This window comes from Dasypus novemcinctus, chromosome 14, assembly GCF_030445035.2.
Source record: "Dasypus novemcinctus isolate mDasNov1 chromosome 14, mDasNov1.1.hap2, whole genome shotgun sequence".
Lineage (NCBI taxonomy): Eukaryota > Metazoa > Chordata > Mammalia > Cingulata > Dasypodidae > Dasypus > Dasypus novemcinctus.
The window spans coordinates 86636487-86654052 of NC_080686.1; the positions used below are offsets into that span (position 1 = coordinate 86636487).

The window sequence follows — 17566 nt, forward strand, 5'->3', positions numbered from 1 at the left end:
GAGGAATGTGCCTTCAAGTCCCCGTGATTTCTTACATGGAAAGGGGATTAAACTAATTCTACAGGATTCCAGGACTCAAGACACATGGGTGGAAGCCACAGAAGTGCCATCAAGCATACTACAGACAAGGAGTTTAATGAAGCATCCTATACTCCATTAAAAATTAAAATCAGGAATTCTGCTTCCAGAAATTATCCTACAAATAGACTCCAACATGTAGACAGAAGTTATGTACAAAATGTTTGCTATGTCACTATACTATAATAGGAAGAATACTGGAAACATGCTAAATGCTCACCCACCAAGCAATGACAAGTTATAGAAATCAGGTAATATCTAAAAAGGGAGCAGAGCAGGGATGCGGAGACTTAAGACAACCTTCAATATGTACATTTTAATTTCCAATTTTTACCAGTAAAAAGGTATAGTTACAAAAGGGAAGTTTTCTATACAAAATAAGGGTTTTTTCATTTATAAAGAGACTCCACTGACATGTCTTGCCTTGTCAAGTCAAAACTCAAATAGCTTGCTTAGCTAAAATTATTCCAAAAATAAAAGATAGGTAATCCATACAAAATCAAGAAAATTATCAGCTTCCTAAATGTGTTTCAGAAAGAAGACCGTAAACATTTTGCCTTGAACTGAAGATTCAGAAGAATATTTGTCAACTTTCAGAAACTACTGCTCTCTGGCAGTTGATGTTGATAAAGAGGACGTAGAGACTTGACGTCACTTACTATTCGAGTCCGCTTGTAATATATGAGATTCCACTCCTGTACAAAGAGTGCACATGTGACATAAAAATAATGGCATCTAAAACTTTACAGATAAATTTTATTATGGCCAAGGTCAACAGCAGAACACATGACAGTCAAGGTCCAGACCCTCCCCACCTACTACCTCACATAAATTAAATGTGGAGAGGAGCTACATGTACACATCACTGTTGAAGGGTGGGGGAAAGAACAGGCACACTGTTAGAGCACAATGTTTCCTGAAAAGAAACTGATCAAAATGATCAAAGTGTTTTTCGCTGACTCAAAGTTTTAGTAACTGTTTAAACACTGGTCCTAGCAGTTTGCTTACAGAATAAAAACATAAAATAAAAAGCTGTGTAAAAGATTGTAGCCTTCAAAAAACTTTATTTGGTGATGAGCCTAGCTCTGAGGGAAAAAGCCCACCTGTAAAAAAGAAGCTGTGCATACTTAAGATGGTCTGATTCTCACAGCTTGTACATTCATGACTCAAAATAATAAAGACCCTCAAACAAATGATTCTAAAGCCATTACAACCCAAAATTATTGATAATTCACTTGCATGTGCTTATGCTAGCTTTAAAATCACCTACTTACAGAGAAGCTGCACCTTCCTTACAATTAACTGAGGTACTTGCCACCATACCAAAAGAAAAAAAAAAAAGAATATTTAAATAGGGCAGGAGGTTCTCTACTCAGTGAACATATGTTCAAAATGAAACCAGTTCAGAATCAGTGTCCAGGTGCTTCTCAGAGCATCTCCCTGTGGCAAACGTGATTTGGAGCCTCCTCACACTATACAACCCAACCAGTCCGGGTACACACAAAGCCAGGATGCCCCACACGTGTAACACAAGCCCAGTAAGTCCACCTGGGCCTAACCTGACTCTGTGCAAGGTGCAACTCCACTACTCTGCCCACTCAACTTCGGGCAAAAAATACCTAGCAACAAGCTCCAGACATCATTTTAATACAAATCTGTGTCCCTCACTGACTCAGTGGTGCTTTTTATTTAAAAAACCTGAAGACGTGGCAAATGGTTCAACTGATGTCAAAGGCTGCAGTAGTTCCAGAAGCTGAGACAGCGCTTCATCCACTGCTCCAGACTTCTCCTGTTTTAATAGTTCTGCCACCAAAGGGAAATTTTTTTTTTCACATGAACAAGTTCTTTGTGACTAAGCCTTGGCAAAATCAGTAAATAAAAGCTTGCCAAAGGCAGAATCACAGTTTGGGCAACCTCCTCTAGCCGCAGACCTGGGGGTCGAGAGAAGGAGAGGGAGGCGCATGTGCATGAAAGAGGCAAGAGTCCCTTTGACAGGGGCATGGTACCCAACACCTGGCGCCCAGCTCGGTGCCAGAGAGAAGGACCCGTTCAAACCCATTATTCAGACAGAAAGGGAAGAGAAGACACCAAAAAATATAATCGGTTTGGAAATCTGCACAGTTGATATTTGTTCTTCATAGCAGTAAGGACTTGAACGAGAGTCAAGAAACTGGAGGAACACATATTTTTCTTCAGGATTTAGAAAATTTTGTCTTGTATCGAAAGACTACATTCAGTGTGGGTCAGGTCCAACAGCATTAGCTAGAACTGGGTTGGTAAGCACGCCTAGCATGGCGGGGACAGCCCGTCGGAGCGGAGCAGCTGGTGGCAGGCCAGAGGCTGCTCCTTCACTGGTCTCCCAGCCGAAAGCCCTGGCCCCAGTTGTGTCTCCCGCCTCCGCCGCCATTCTGATCAGCTGCTCGCCTCATGCTAGCAGGGGGCATGCCGAATCCTGATACCCCTCCTCTCCTGCTGGGCAGCCAGCGGTACCTGGAGCAGAGAGAGGGGAGAACAAAGTCACTGGCACACAGTTATCTGACCGTTTTGCACGTCCCCTTCTCCTGGTGTTCCCACAGCATCTGTCATAAGGAATTATGTTAGTCTGGGACCAACTGCCGGCCAGGGACAATGTCGTTTTTAACTTATTTAAAAAAGGCACTCACTTTGGATGTTTTTAAACTGATTTAAACTTTCAGCTAAATTTTCCTGATTATAAAAGTAATTCATAAAAGGCTTTTTCTGTTGTTGTTTTTTTAAAGAGTGATTCACGCAGAATAGGATGGAAACAAAAATATTACACCCAGAGGCCCAACACCCAGAAAGAACCACCGCAAGCATTCTGGTCTATCGAAATATGGATCAAACTGCATCAGAAGATTTTTTTTTTTTAATTCACTTTCAAAGGACAAATGCACAGTCTAGACGTCTGAGCTCTGCAGACCATTTCCATGGGTGCTCCCAACCATTCAAGGGAAAAGGGAAAGAGGCTTCATGGCTTGGGGTCTGGGTATGTTTTTTAGGTTTATTCATCATCTGCCCTCAGCCTGCATTCTTTCCATCTCATAGAAAGGAAAGTGGAGGTCCAGAGAGGTTAAATGGTTTCACACCTGGCAAAGTAATTAGTTAGAAGAGTCACTAAATGAATAAGAAAGAACTTAAACCCATGGCTTACTCTCAAAAGCATTTTCCACCTAAACCGAGAATGTTCATTAAACCTATTCCATTCATCAGATCCCAATGTTTAAAATCCTGCTTGAAGGCAGAGACCATGATCTGACACCCACCTAAGCCCCTCGTCACACCCAGTGTAAGCCACGGCCTGTGAAGTGCCCACAGGAAAGAGCCTGATGAGCACAACCTTAGGATCAAGCAGCCACAGTGTGAACCATCATGCAATGAGCCATTTCCCTAAGTGTTTTTGCTTTTGTCTAAGTATTTTTAAATGTATCTGCTCTTCACCCCATCCCTGAGTGAGACACTACTATTGCTTCTGTTTTACAAATGGAAAAACTGAGGAGTGATGCTCTTCTAAGGGAAAGGGTCAGGATTCACACCCGGGCTCCGGAGCTTGTACCCTGCCCTACTTAATCCCCTACGTGCCTCCTACAGCAGGTGGGACGCACGGAGCTGGGTTCATGGGGCCTTATTTGCTTACACATCCCTGATACCTCCATGCTCCTTCCCCTAGAAAGAATCTGAACCCCCTTTAAATAGAAAAATAACTGTGTGCAGAAGAGAAGAGGACTTACCGATTTTTCTAAATGGAATGCAGAATACTGATAATACATCTGAGGATTCTACAACTCACATCTTCCCTTTTAAGGAAATACAACTTTATCAGTAAACCAAAAGGCATTTCCAAGAACTGGTGTCAACCCCATGACTGCTTCTGGTACAATAATATTCCTCCAAAATACATAGTACAATAGAGCACTTCAAAAAGGCAGTACTAGGGAAGCAGATTTGGCTCAAATGATAGAGCATCCACCTACCACATGGGAGGCCCAGGGTTCAAACCCAGGACCTCCTGACCTGTGTAATGAGCTGGCCCATGTGCAGTGCTGATGCACATATGGAGTGCCGTGCCACGCAGGGGTGTCCCTCACGTAGGGGAGCCCCACGCGCAAGGAGAGTGCCCTGTAAGGAGAGCCACCCTGCATGAAAAAAGTGCAGCCTGCCCAGGGGTGGCGCTGCACACACAGAGAGCTAGCACAGCAAGATGATGCAACAAAAAGAGACACAGATCCCCAGTGCCTCTGACAAGAATACAAGCGGGCACAGAAGAACACACAGTGAATGGGTAGAGAGAGCAGACAACTGGGGGATGGGCAGGGAAGGGGAGAAAAATAAATTTTTTAAAAAGGCAGTACTAGGACTGTCTTGGTTTGCTTACTATAAAACAATACAGAAACCCTCTCCACTGCTTAAAGAGATAGTGAAATTAAATGCAAGTAATTAGTATAAAAAGACACCCAATTACCCATAATCAACAAAAATTTATGGTAATTTCAAAGCAGTCATTGCTTTTGCAAGGAGCTACATTTTGTCATCTGATCTTTATGCAAAATTTAACAGAGAAAGCTCTACTGGAAGGCAGGCTCCAGCGTGCTGATTTTGCCACTAGAATCTCATATACTTTGTTGCCCACAATTGAGAAATATCTCCAAGCCGTTAGGCAGAATATGGTCATTTAAAGTAAAATAACTGTTGGCTGCCCTCCAAAGCACCAAGCTTTTTGAATTTGACACATCTGCCATCCAACTTGATAAACCTAGATCAGAAACCCAAACCTGCTGTTACTGTGTCCTTTGATAATTACAAAGCAGATTGGTCATTTGTTTTTCTAGCCTGAAGGCAACCCAAAGCTGAGAAAAGAAACAAGTTTCTTTTTTGCTCTTAAAGAAAAAAAACACACACAGTAACAATATTGTATTTCTGTTTGTATGAGCATATCTCATTTTATTGCACGCTTTATTGCGCTTTGCAGATACCACATTTTATACAAACTGAAGGTGTGTGGCAATCCTGCATGGAACATGTCTATCAGAACCATTTTTCCAACAGCATGTGCTCAATTAGTGTCTCTAGGTCACATTTTAATTAAGGTATGTACATTGTTTTTTTTAGACAGAAAGCCATTACATTCTTAATAGACTACATTATAGTGTAAACATGACTTTTACATGCACTGAGAAACCAAAAAACTCATGTGACTCACTTTACTGTGATATTTGCTTTATTGTGGTGGTCTGGAACCGAATCGGCATTATCTCTAAGGTATGCCTGTGTATTAAATGGTGAGATATAATATGCACGCTATCTCCCTAGCCCACAAAAGGTGAGGAGAGGACGAGGTCTTGGAAGCCTACTCAAGTTTTCCTGCCTTCACTGATCCCTTGGAAGAATCAGAGAACTGTAAAACTTTGAACAAAATTTAAACAAGCAAGATGTGAAAGGATTTTTTTTAAGCTTAAAAACACAGCTATTACTGCATATCCCCGACATGAGATTAGGCGTGATTGTCAGGCAGGCTGGGACACCCAGATGGTGATTTAACTGGTCGCTTCTTGAACAGGCTTCTGCTTCACTGACAGAATGGCCACACTACTTACATGTCTAAGAGTGTGAGCATCTCTTCTCAGCTCCCCAAATTCCCACCCCTTCCCCCAAGCTTTAGAAATACGGCTAATGGCTTTTATTGCCTGAGCACCCACTACCACGCTTACAGCCATATGCCTTATCTCACACTGTCCCATGAAACAGGTACCTCACCTACACGACCAATTTACAGATTTGTAAACTGAGGTTCGGAAGCTTTATTATATTAAATAACTTTCCCAATATCAAAACAGGTTAAGTGAAAGAAATGAGATTCAAACCCAATTCTGTCTGGAAATCAAAGCTGTGCCCTTGGTCTCCTCATTTTGGTTAACCCTAAAAGCAGAGAAGGAATGAGCACATTTCCCCAGGGGGTCTGAAGTATACAAAACCATCATTGTAACCTTGAAAATTGCTATAAACATTTCTATTCTATAATATTCAATATAAAAATGCTTAGAATTGCTAACCAATTAGCTAACTGATGCCCTTCCCTACCTTGGCCAAAATATTAGAAAGAACTGATGCTCCAAGAGAAGGTATCCTGTTATCCTGCTCCTGTGTCCACCCCCTGGCCCCCTGCTATGCTCACCAGTTGTGTTCAGGTATCCCAGCATGCACAGCAGAGCTGGGGTACTTCCTGAGAGGCCCCTGGCTAAAATGGCTCCATGAAGAAGCCTGAGCTGTGGCTTTGGTGCCTGGCTGCCCTGTGACTGTGTGACCAGGGTAAGCCATTTGCCGGCTGACGTCCTCTTAGACAGTGAGGTAAGGATCCATGAGAACACATGCAGTAAAATGATTTTTAAACAAGAGAGAAAAGATGCTTACAAAAATTGAGGTGTGGATAGGAAATTTCTTCCTCCCAAATCCATTGGGTATCTGAACATTAAGAAGAAATAAAGATGTCCAACCAGATTTCCAATTAGCTCACTGATTACCCTGCAAACAGAGAGTCAAATTAGTTTGAAGACATTCAAGCAATAACCTGAGATGCAGTGAGTCTTAACTAACAGCCCACGGAGAGATCCTTCATTGCAGCCCATTTATAGTCTCTGGGAGTCTGCACGAGCTCTCCAATGAGCCCTTTTGCAGTCGGAGCGGCAAATGCATTCTGAAGGAAAGGGGCCATCGGTCCTGCTGAACCAGTGAGGCCCACGCTCTTCAAGACCAGCAGCCCCTGTGGCATTCCCTTCAAGCCCCAGCCTATCCCCAAAATATTATTTTTGCTACCTCCAGCCTCAGGAGTTGAGGACATTGCAAAGCAAGCTTCTGAACGCTTTTGGTCATGAATACTGTATTTGTGAAACATGGACCAACAGGAAGGCTAGCAAGAGAGAAGCATGGAAGGAGGGAAGAGCAGGACAATAAATGCCCACCCTCCCACATCTGGAGCCATTAAGCACTTCTCTCTTGCCTTTTGTCTCCTGCAACCACAGAGATTGCTTAGGAAAGCTGACTTTTACCCTGTAACCCTAAAATAAACAATGACCTTTTTCAATTTTCCCAGCAGTTACATGCAGGCCACCTCAAAGTCTTAAAGACCCAGTTTTGCTATTAAGTATCCTCCTTTGTTTTCACTTGCAACTTGATTCCTGTGAAGGACAGATCAACATCTGCCACTCTTCCCATACTCCCATACTCCCTACCAAACTCAGAACTTGCTCCGCTGGAAACAGAGTCTGTCTGCTTGATGCACTCATCTCTCCTATCAGCGTGCAGTAGCGGTTAGGACCACACAGAGTAAATATGTCAAACATATTAAGAACTAGTACTAGTAAGATACCTATTAAAATATTTTAAACATTTTACAATATAAGGAGTTCTTAGAGTAGTTGCAATCTTGCTATCCTACCTTTAAAATTCTGACTGCAAGGCATTAAAGGCTTTTCTAGGTCTCAGTTCTAATTCTGTACAGACAGACTAGAAATTTGACCCTCCCTGGCCAAACTTTCCAAACCAGCAAACAACATACAAAACTACCTCCCATCTGAGAATTTGCATTTCTATAACTGTTTAGCAGTTGTTTCTAAAGCATTTTGGAAATGTCATAAAAATAAGAGTACTTTTATGAATAGTTCTAGGAGAGGACAACTTAAGATACAAACTAGGTATAGTTTGCTCAATTTGGGCAGTAATCCAGAAATAAATATTCATTCAAAAACACATTTGGAAACATACTGTATCTACCCACAAAACTAACAAAATAACCACTTCACACTACATGCTATTTAGCACTGGACTCAATGCTAAATGAAAATCCTGCAATCCAATTAATTCTATCAAAAATGAAATCCTTTGTAACTATAAGTTTCCAACATATCAATGTTGAGATTCTTCAGACTTTAATAAAGTTTAGAGAAAAAATATAAAGATTAATGGAATCCTTTCCAAAGATTAGTTTCCAATTGAATAAACCTAATATTACTTACGAGCCTCCAATGATATAGTTGAAGCCAAGGATAACCCAGGGTAAATAACAGGCCTAGGAAAGAACATACACAAACATGAATAGATACACCTGAGGAGGATACAGCTACTATGGGGTTGGAATGAGTAAATATATAATGACAAGGACTTTATATAAATTCTTTAGAAGATAAATGCAAAATTCTCAGATCAATCTAGCATCATTCCCACTGCACTTAAAACTGCCTATCTCAAATTGGACCTACTTGTATATTTGTAACTGAAAGAACAGAGTGCTTTACCCATTGTTCAGAAGCAATGAATGCCCTGATGAATTAACATAACAAATAACTTCAAAAAATAGATGGGTGTCCTATGGATGCTATTGAAAAATGGCCAGTAATAGAATCACATTAAGACTTCAACCAGAAAACTGTTACAAATGAACTAAAAATACACCATCTTTTTAGGTTCTTCTTTTACTTATCTCACAAAATTACTCTGAATATTTATCTAAACTACACACTGATCTCTTGAACTAATACGCCCAAGTAAGACAGATCTCCAGACGAAGTCAACATTTAAGCCCCTTACCAGATTCAAGACATCATACCAAGGAACTTTACAAACTAGCAAAGAGAAGATTTTACATAAATAACTTTAAGGCAAAATGTGGTTAATGACCATGAGAGCACAGAGTATTGCAAAAGCCCAAAGGCAAGACTAATTCCAGGAAGAAGACTCAGGAAATATGTTCAAGCACAACTCAGATTAAGAACAGGAAACATTTAGATGAGAAAGAAAATAGAAAAGCTGTAACAGGTGGATAAGTGTGAGAGAAGGCACAAAGGGAAGGATGGTAAAGCAAAAAACAAACCTGGTTTAGCTAAAGTATACATAAGAGTAGTAAAAACAAGTTTTAAAGGGAGGGTTTCGCACCAAGTATTTTTCTTCTCTCTCTTTTTTCTCACACACGCATACATGTGAGATCACTCAGAGACTGAAACCTGAGGGGCCTAAGGTACAGAGAGAGTAGAGGAGTAACAGCAAGTGACTCAGGGCTGGCTAAAGAAACACAGCTGGGACTAATGCAGGGGTAAAGGGGGCTTGCCTATAGTATACTGCTCTGCAGTGACCTCTTCTGGATGAGTCAGAAAGTACATCTCTGGACTGAAGAGAGGGATTTCTGCACAGTCAAACGAAAAAGAAATTTTTCCAACTAGGGTAAAGTACCTTAAATCGTGTTCCAAACCAAAATGATACGATCATGTCTCTGTTGAGCTGGGCCCAGACATAAAGTACTGACATGATGAGAGGAATCATCAGCAACTGCAAAAGAAGTCAACATGTAAAGGCAGGGCTCTAGAAGTACTTAGAAAATAAGCTTACTGTGAACCAATTATTCTTTTTTCCCTCCCCTCCAAAATATTTCTTACATGGCTATTCAAAGGGCAAAAGGAAACTCAACTGATCAGGAATTACAAATTTACCCGAATATTTTTAATTGCACATACAAGGAATTCTGAAAAATCCTATTATAAAATGCAACACAGTTATATTATTTTTAATGGATTCAGAAATATCCAGGTTAATCTCTGTAACCTGAAAAAAAGCAACAAAGCTTTATTTACACTATACTAAAAAAAAAAAAAAACTATTAATACATAGCCATACACACAGATGGAAAATACTGAATAACCATTATTCCCAATATTCAAATGAAAAATGGAGCCAGAAAGAAAAGCAATGATTTTAACTCATGTAAGATCTTCAAAAGTTTAGCAGGCTTTCCTTTCCTTTCTCATGCAGATCTGCAAAATAAAACAGCCATATTTCTCTAGTTTCAAAATGCCACAGTATATAGTTAATGCAATTTAACTTCTGTGAAAGGCCACTAATAGTCTATTTGAAACCTATAAAAGGGCAAATGGATAGTTTCAGAGTATACTTACCTGCATATCCATTGCTAAGCCAGTAATCTTGGTGTGTACAGTTAAAGATCAGATATAAAAAATGGATTTTGTACCTAGTCAAGACTGGTATGCTTATTTTCCCCTATTAAAAAGTTAATTTCATTTCAGTGTTTTGAAGGAGAATGTGTTTCTATAGTTCAGGTTGCTTAAAACATCCAAGAACAGTGGTTTCTAATCATCTTCATTATGAGTTTTCTATCAGACTACACTACAGGGAGGAAATGGCAGAAATTGACCAGCCAGACACGCTTCAACTGATCCCTTGCCTTGCATCTTCTTTATCTTATTTTTTTAGGATTTCCTGTATTCCCCCATTCAATCTTGGCTGCTGCAACCAGACAGACAGAAAGCGCGAGGACTTCTTTTTCTTGCATCTATAGTGGAAACCTTAGCAGCAGGCATGAACTGCTCCAGGGCTGTCAGAGATGCAATTGCCTTGCATTTTTTCCTTCCCTTGCCACTGCATTTTAGCATCTCTCCTTCAAATAGAAGAGGAAGAGGCCTGTGTCCTCAGAAACAAATAATGATTCTCCTCACATACAGGGCTCCAGTGCATGGTCGAAGTCCAAAACTATTTTTTTTCTTCCCTCAAAGAAGGGAAAGGGCCTCCAAAGTGCCACGTTTTCTGGTTCATGGCCAGGTTTAAACAGCAGTGAAGCCCAAAGGCCGTTTTGGCTCACCACCTCTGCACAGGATTTGAGCCATTGAGTCCTGCTGCTGCTCTCACTATCTGTGAGAGACCACAGTTGGAAGGCTGCAGACAACTGTGGATGATACACACAGAGACACATACTGTGCCCCTTCTCAGAGCCGGGTACTTACAGAGGGGCAGATTTACTATTTAGGACCCCAAGACAAGGACAGTAATGAAGGCAGAAAAGGATGCTGGTTGTAAATTAGTTTTCTGAGGAAAACCACAGATTTCAAAAGCTGTCTCGTGGCACAGAATCTCTTTGTGCTACAGTCAACAAGCTGTCACATATGAGAACACAGAGAACTGGGAACAAGAAGAGGGAACAGTAATAAAACTCAACCAAATGTGGAAAAATCCCACAAAGGCAAGGGCAAGAGAATGTGTTACTCAAGGGCTATTTGATTCTCTATGGCTTTTAAGAACTTTAATTATTCTGAATCCTTAACTATAGTGAGTAAAGATGCAAAAACTAGACTTTGAAATGCTTTATAAAATACTATTTCCCCAACCATGAAAAAACCTGGTTTATTTCTGGCCCAAAATAACAGACTGAAGGATACCACGATGCAAATCCAGTTAAAGAGGAGCATGAACAAATAGTCTGCTGGCCTTCCATCAAAAGCTCCTGGAAACAAAAATAAGCCAAATGTCATGGTTCAGAATTTCAGAACAAAGCAACTTTCATGTAGAGAAACAGTTCAAAACTTTAGAAAGCCAAAATTAAAATATTTTAAAAAGCACTTCTCCCAAGTACAAGAAAAGTGAATTCTTCACAATACCTAAACCAGGTCCTCAATGAAGTCACCTGAGAAAGGCCTACTCTACTTTCCTAACCAACTGCATGAGCCTGCTCTGACGACCACGGGCGACATTAGCCCTACACAGCTACGGAGACCCCACCCCCAAACACCAGAGAGGCCCCCATGGAGGTCCTCGCAGCCTGCCAGCCTTTCCTCCGTGACTCTCCCCATGACCTGATGAAACGTGTGGTTACCCGGTTAATGCCCGTATCCCTCCTCGAGACCATACGCCCTGGCAGGGGAGGAACCATGTGTTCTGCTTGTCACCAGGTCGTTCCAACATCACTCCACCTGGGAGGCACTTATTATTATCATTGGTTATCGTTAGACACACACACATAGTATCACTGAGTTCAGTGCTGGGCTTACGAACACTATGATTCAGTCACTGTCTTCCTGGAACGTACATTCCAGCAAGGGAAAGTGATGGGCGGGGGTTAGGGGAAGAACTAAACCTTTCCAGGGTTAGATTCTTAATCCTCAGACTCTACCTGTGAGGTAGAATGGAAAGACCTATTACCCCCTTTTTATGATGAGGAAACAAAGCTCCAGGACCAAAATCACATGGCTGTTAGAAGCAGAGTTAAGGCTAATTACTAGTCTAGCACATCTGTCACTATACCATATACGAGGCTCTTTCTTACCAGGAAGCAGAATAATCAACACTAACCCAGCTCAGCCTTCCAAGGAGGACTCCTAAGGCCTTCAGTTGGAAGACTATATGAGAAACATAGCAAGAACTAGAAATGACTATGCGGTCAGTCTTGCTTTAAAAGTGACCTTCTTTTCCCTCCACACAGTTAGATGATATAGCTAGCAGTTTTTCAAAACAAACCTTAGAAGTGCCAAAAAGAAAACAGGGTTTCAAGCAAAAGCCTCTCCTACTTTCGCCTGCCACCTCAAAGACACACTTCAGCCACGGTGTTAAGGACACTTAATGCAAGGGAGGATGGATCACCATGGTGAGCCAGAGCTGAAATTCCAACAAAACTTATGAATTGTAATGATAGCTGTGCTTCTTTTGATGTGGTTTTGGCTCTGTGGTTGCTACAGATTCTTTAGATTCAAAGTACTTAAAATATTGTAATCACATAAACTACAGTACTATATATTTTGGCATGTTTGCAATTTGGGATTTACAAATTAACTGGTCTCAAATTGCAGTCTTCCAATTCAAATCAGAAACCTCATAAATAAGCCAGTACTGCTATGTACTTAACAATTTAGCCAGGCAGGAAAATAAGCAGGTGGCAAACAATCTGAAGTGTCAAAATGTTATCTTGACTGTGTATATGTGTGGCAGGGTAGGGGATGGGAAAGGAATGTGGAAATGCAGTTTTTCTGTAAACCTTCAACTGCTCTAATAAAAAGGAAAAAAACGATGCTTGAGGCTATATGGTAGAAAGGAAACCTGAGTACCAGACCTAGCTGTATTATCTCAATTAGCATGTCACAGCTCCAGACCACTGTTCTCTTGTCTTTGAAATTGAGTCATCTCAAAGACTCCTCTCTACAAGAATTTCATAGCAGCTTTTATTCATAATAGCCAAAAAGTAGGAACAAGTCAAATGTCCACCAACTGATGAATGGATAAAGAAAATGTGGTCTGGGAACAGATATAGCTCAAGTGGTTGAGCACCTGCTTCCCATGTATAAGGGTCCCAGGTTCCAGGTTCAATCCCCAGTGCCTCCTAAAAAAGAAAACAAAAGGTGGTATATCCATACCATGGAAACATATCTGACAATGAAAAGGAACAAAATACTGATACGTGCTGTAGGGATGAACCTGGAAAACATTTATGATAAGTAAAAGAAGCCAGTCACAAAAAACCACACACTGTATGATTCCATTTATACAGAATGGCAACTCTATAGAGGCAGAAAATAGATGAGTCGATGTGCAGGGCCGGGAGGAAGGAGACTGGAGGGAAATGGAGAGTGAATGCTAATGGGTACATATTTTATAATTAATAATGATAAAGGTTGCACAACTTTGAAAATACTAAGAACCACTGAATTGTAAGCTTTAAATGGGTAGATAGTAAGATATGATAATTATATCTCATTAAGCAGTAAAAACAAATTCCATCCAGTGGTAATATTTCAAAATGCTCTGTGAAGGGGTGAGGGGGGTGGGGGGGGTATATGGGGACCTCATTTTTTTAATGTAACATTAAAAAATAAATAATTAACAAAAAATGCTCTGTGGTTAGAGATGAACTTCAAAAACATGCTACGTGAAAGAAGCCAGTCACAAAAGGCCACATGTGTGATTCCATTTCTATGAAATGCCCAGAAAAGGCAAATCCACAGAGATAGACAGTGGATTAGTGGTTGTCAGGGGCTAGTGGGTGAGGGTGGGGGAGTAGACTGACTCAAGCAGTCGGGTGCCCACCTACCACATGGGCAGTCCCAGGTTCAGTTCCTGGTACCTCCTAAAGAGGACATGCAAGACAGCAAGCTGACACAACAAGATGATGCACAAAGAGACACAACAAGGAAAAGACACAATAAGAGACACACCCAGTGGGAAGCAAAAGTATCTCAAGCCAATGGGTGCTTCCCTACCACATGAGAGGTCCCAGGTGCAGTTCCCAGTGCCTCCAAAAAAGAAGATAAGCACACAACAAAAGGACATAGCAGACATTGAGCACAAACAATGATGGACAGGAGAAATAAATAAAATAAATCTTAAAAAAAAAAAGTCTACAACAATAAAAATTTTTAAAAACTGGTCGTGGATCATCCACACTTAATCTAGAACTTACTACTGATATTTTTAAAAAATCACTCCAACAACTTAAACCTCTGTTTAATTATACCAGAGGAAAAGAATACAATGTAAGCAGCATAGCAATCAGGCCCAACAAGGACAAGGGAGAATGAAAATCCCCTATTCTGGTATATTCAAGGAGTCAAACCCCTGATACAGTGGTTATGGAGACTCCTAATTGTCAGTTTTACCCCAGCCAAGACACTTGGCTTCCTTGAATCTCCCATTCTTCCTCTGTAAAACCAAGGAGCAGGGACTAGTCCCTTCCAATAGTCTTCATATTAATAAAAAGATTTTTTTAAAAAAGAAAATAGTAGAAAGGGCCAATGTAAGGAAAAGTCATATTCAACACCAAATGCCAACGCTTTTATTTCCCTACAGTTATGAGACTGATTCACAGTTCTCAAACATATGAGCACTGGCTTGGATTTAAAGGTGGCTCAGAACTCTCTATCCTGAACTAACAGCCAGCAAGTTTATAAAGGCTCTGAAGTCAGTCATGCTTTTCAAAACCTCCTAGGCTTAAGAGACGTCAGTAGAATTATGTTCACAGTTTAACAAAGCAGTATCAATTTAGTATAGCAATTAGAGCAGCATATAAGGTGTGGTTAGAAATACATTACAATTCAGTGAGAAACTTGAAAGAAAAATATTTTCCTAGGTTACCCATAATATTTTACTTTATTAGGTAGTCACATCTGATAAGCTACCATATTATTAAATCTCACCTATGTATTTTAACTTGAGTGTTTCAATTACTGAGACGAAGTCTAGGCTTTTAATTCCATAAAGCAGTGTTTTTCAACCCCAATTTAGGAGATAAATAGACCCAGCCCAATTTCACAGTAAAGGACAAGGGGATTTGATCTGTGATGAAAATGAGTGACTTGTCAAATTAAGTGAGAGGCACACAGCTCAGCCACTAGGGAGGCGTGCAAGATCTGTAAACCACTGATCTTCTAGTTTTTCACATATAAAATGGTGATATTGCTTCTTACACTTCATGAGGTTGTTTTGAGAATTAAAAATCTAATAACCTTAGTTACTAGTACAGTCCTGGTATGCACATTTACTAACATTATGTCATTTCTTTATATAATGTTAAGTGCCCTTAAACTTCCTCCAAGTAAACATGTGGTAGAAAATTAGACAAAAACACTACTTAAAACAACTATGGGTAACATACCTGTTTCGAGTCGTGTAGAATACTGATATAAGAAATATAAATTGACCAAGTAAAGAAATCCAGTTCCTGGCCCCACGGGGAAATAAAAGGTGGCAGTGACTGGCCTCCAAACCTGTCCAGATCAAAATAAACAGTTGTTAGTTTCTCTAAATAAACAAAATTAACCCTTGCAAAGCATTCCCTTCGAAGATGAGAATAGAGACCACCAAAGCAATTCAAGAAACCTGAAGAAAAGTTCCTATCAGATGCAATTACATCAATTTACAAATCAAGGGAATAAAGTGAATCATGAAATAAATATTTCTAAGTAAGTTGAAAACAACCTGTACCATAGAAGTTTATGGTTAGTCTTTACTGAGATGAAGTATATAGTTATATCTATATCAAAAAACAAATCACAGGGAGCCAATGCAACTCAAGCAGTTGAGCACCTGCCTCCCACATGGGAGGCCCTGGGTTCAGTTCCCGGTGCCTCCTGAAAAAGAAGCAAAAACAAACAACAAGCAAACAAAAAAACAACTCAGGGAAGCCAATGTGGCTCAGTGGTTGAGTGCCGGCTTCTCAAAAACAAGGTCCCAGGTTTATTCCCTGACCCCTAGTACCTCAAAACAACAACAATAAAAAAAAATTCACAAAGACTCAATCCAATAGTACAATAATTCTACTGTTTAGGAATACACTGGAATGATAAATCATGTGGAAAAATGTCATATTTAAAAAGATAGAAGTAAAACAGAAACATTTATCCAAACAACGTGATGAATAGCAAATATGGGCATATGACTTAAAAACACTATCCCTTCTCTCCCCCACAAAAAAAATAACAGAAGGGCACACAGTGAGAACCCAGCCTTATTCCTGACCCTCAGTCTTCCAGTTCCCTTCCTAGCAACAATTGATCAGCTTCTTGTATTTCCTTCCAGAATTTTGAGCCTGTGCATCCCTTTCCCTCTTTATCTCACCTGATACTGTACTGCTGTTCTATACCATGTTTCACTTCCTTGACAAAATATTTTTATTGGCTTCACAGCATTCCTTTTACATTGATGTCTAAACTTCATTTAAACTGTTCAAAAATACCACAATGAACATTCTTGTGTATTCTGTTTATACCTGTATATAAGAAAAGAATCCCTGTGTGTCAAACCATTAGGAACAGATATTTAATTCTGGTATATTCCCAAATGCCTACAAAAATCTTTGACCAGTGTATACTCCCTCCTAAGCTGTATGTTAACACACCAATCTACTCTCCACATAACACTTGGTTCATTTTATATTTGCCATTCTGAAAATTAATTTTATTTGCATTATAAGTAAAGTCAGACATCTTTCCATGGTTAAAACCATTAGCATTTCCTTTACTCATTTTTCTGCTAGATTTGCATTCTTTTACGTATTAAGGAAATTTCCCTTTCTCACTGTTGCAAATATTTTCTAGTCTGTCATAATGTTGCTTTTTTTTACCATAACTCAAGATTTTATTGTCATAATAAAAGACAAAGCTTTTAACTAGATCACTTTGACTCTTTCTTTTCTTGTCTCCTCCTCAAAATGTTTGCATCTCTTAATAGCAAACATCCTCTTAGATCTGCAGTTGGACTCAACACATTCAAGCCTCAGGATAATCTTCTTTGTAGTTTTAGCCTTCTAGAAAACTGGCTTAGTCTGCTCACCATAGCCACTCTGCTTCCTGTCACAATGATGCTTTCCCGTTGCATATAGAGAATCCCTGCCTTCTTGTATTGTGTCACTTTGTGGGGTTGGTGCTTGCCACCCTTCTTACAGTAAGTCCAGTGGGTTTTAAGAATGTTAACCATGTTTGTGTGTGTGCTATCAGCACGAAAAGTTGTCACAATGTTTTTATGGTATTTCTGCCACGCAGAAGTTTAAATCAGTGTAGACAAATGTATACGGGAAGCAGATGTGGCTCAAGTGATAAAGCCTCCACCTACCATATGGGAGGACCCGGGTTTGATCCCTGGGACCTCCTGGTGAAAAGGAAGAAGGGCATACCTGTGCAGTGAGCCAGTGCCCACGTGGTGAACAGAGTGCCCG

The 17566-nt window shown here is 40.2% G+C and overlaps 1 protein-coding gene and 1 non-coding gene across 2 annotated transcripts in view; both read right to left on the bottom strand.

Moving 5' to 3' along the window:
• Positions 1-374: 374 nt before the first annotated feature.
• DERL1 (derlin 1) overlaps positions 375-17566 on the bottom strand; it is a 37735-nt gene continuing 20543 nt past the window's right edge. The window contains exons 2-8 of the mRNA XM_058275972.1: positions 15509-15620; positions 11310-11374; positions 10035-10061; positions 9316-9411; positions 8106-8158; positions 6505-6615; positions 375-2568 (exon numbers count right to left, since the gene is read on the bottom strand). Of these exons, the coding sequence (XP_058131955.1) occupies positions 2427-2568; positions 6505-6615; positions 8106-8158; positions 9316-9411; positions 10035-10061; positions 11310-11374; positions 15509-15620 (606 nt within the window). The 3' untranslated portion in view covers positions 375-2426. The remainder of the gene's footprint in view (positions 2569-6504; positions 6616-8105; positions 8159-9315; positions 9412-10034; positions 10062-11309; positions 11375-15508; positions 15621-17566) is intronic.
• Positions 10355-10486, bottom strand: LOC111761523 (small nucleolar RNA SNORA31). Its single transcript, XR_002794867.1, has one exon. It is a non-coding gene; the product is annotated as a small nucleolar RNA SNORA31 (small nucleolar RNA).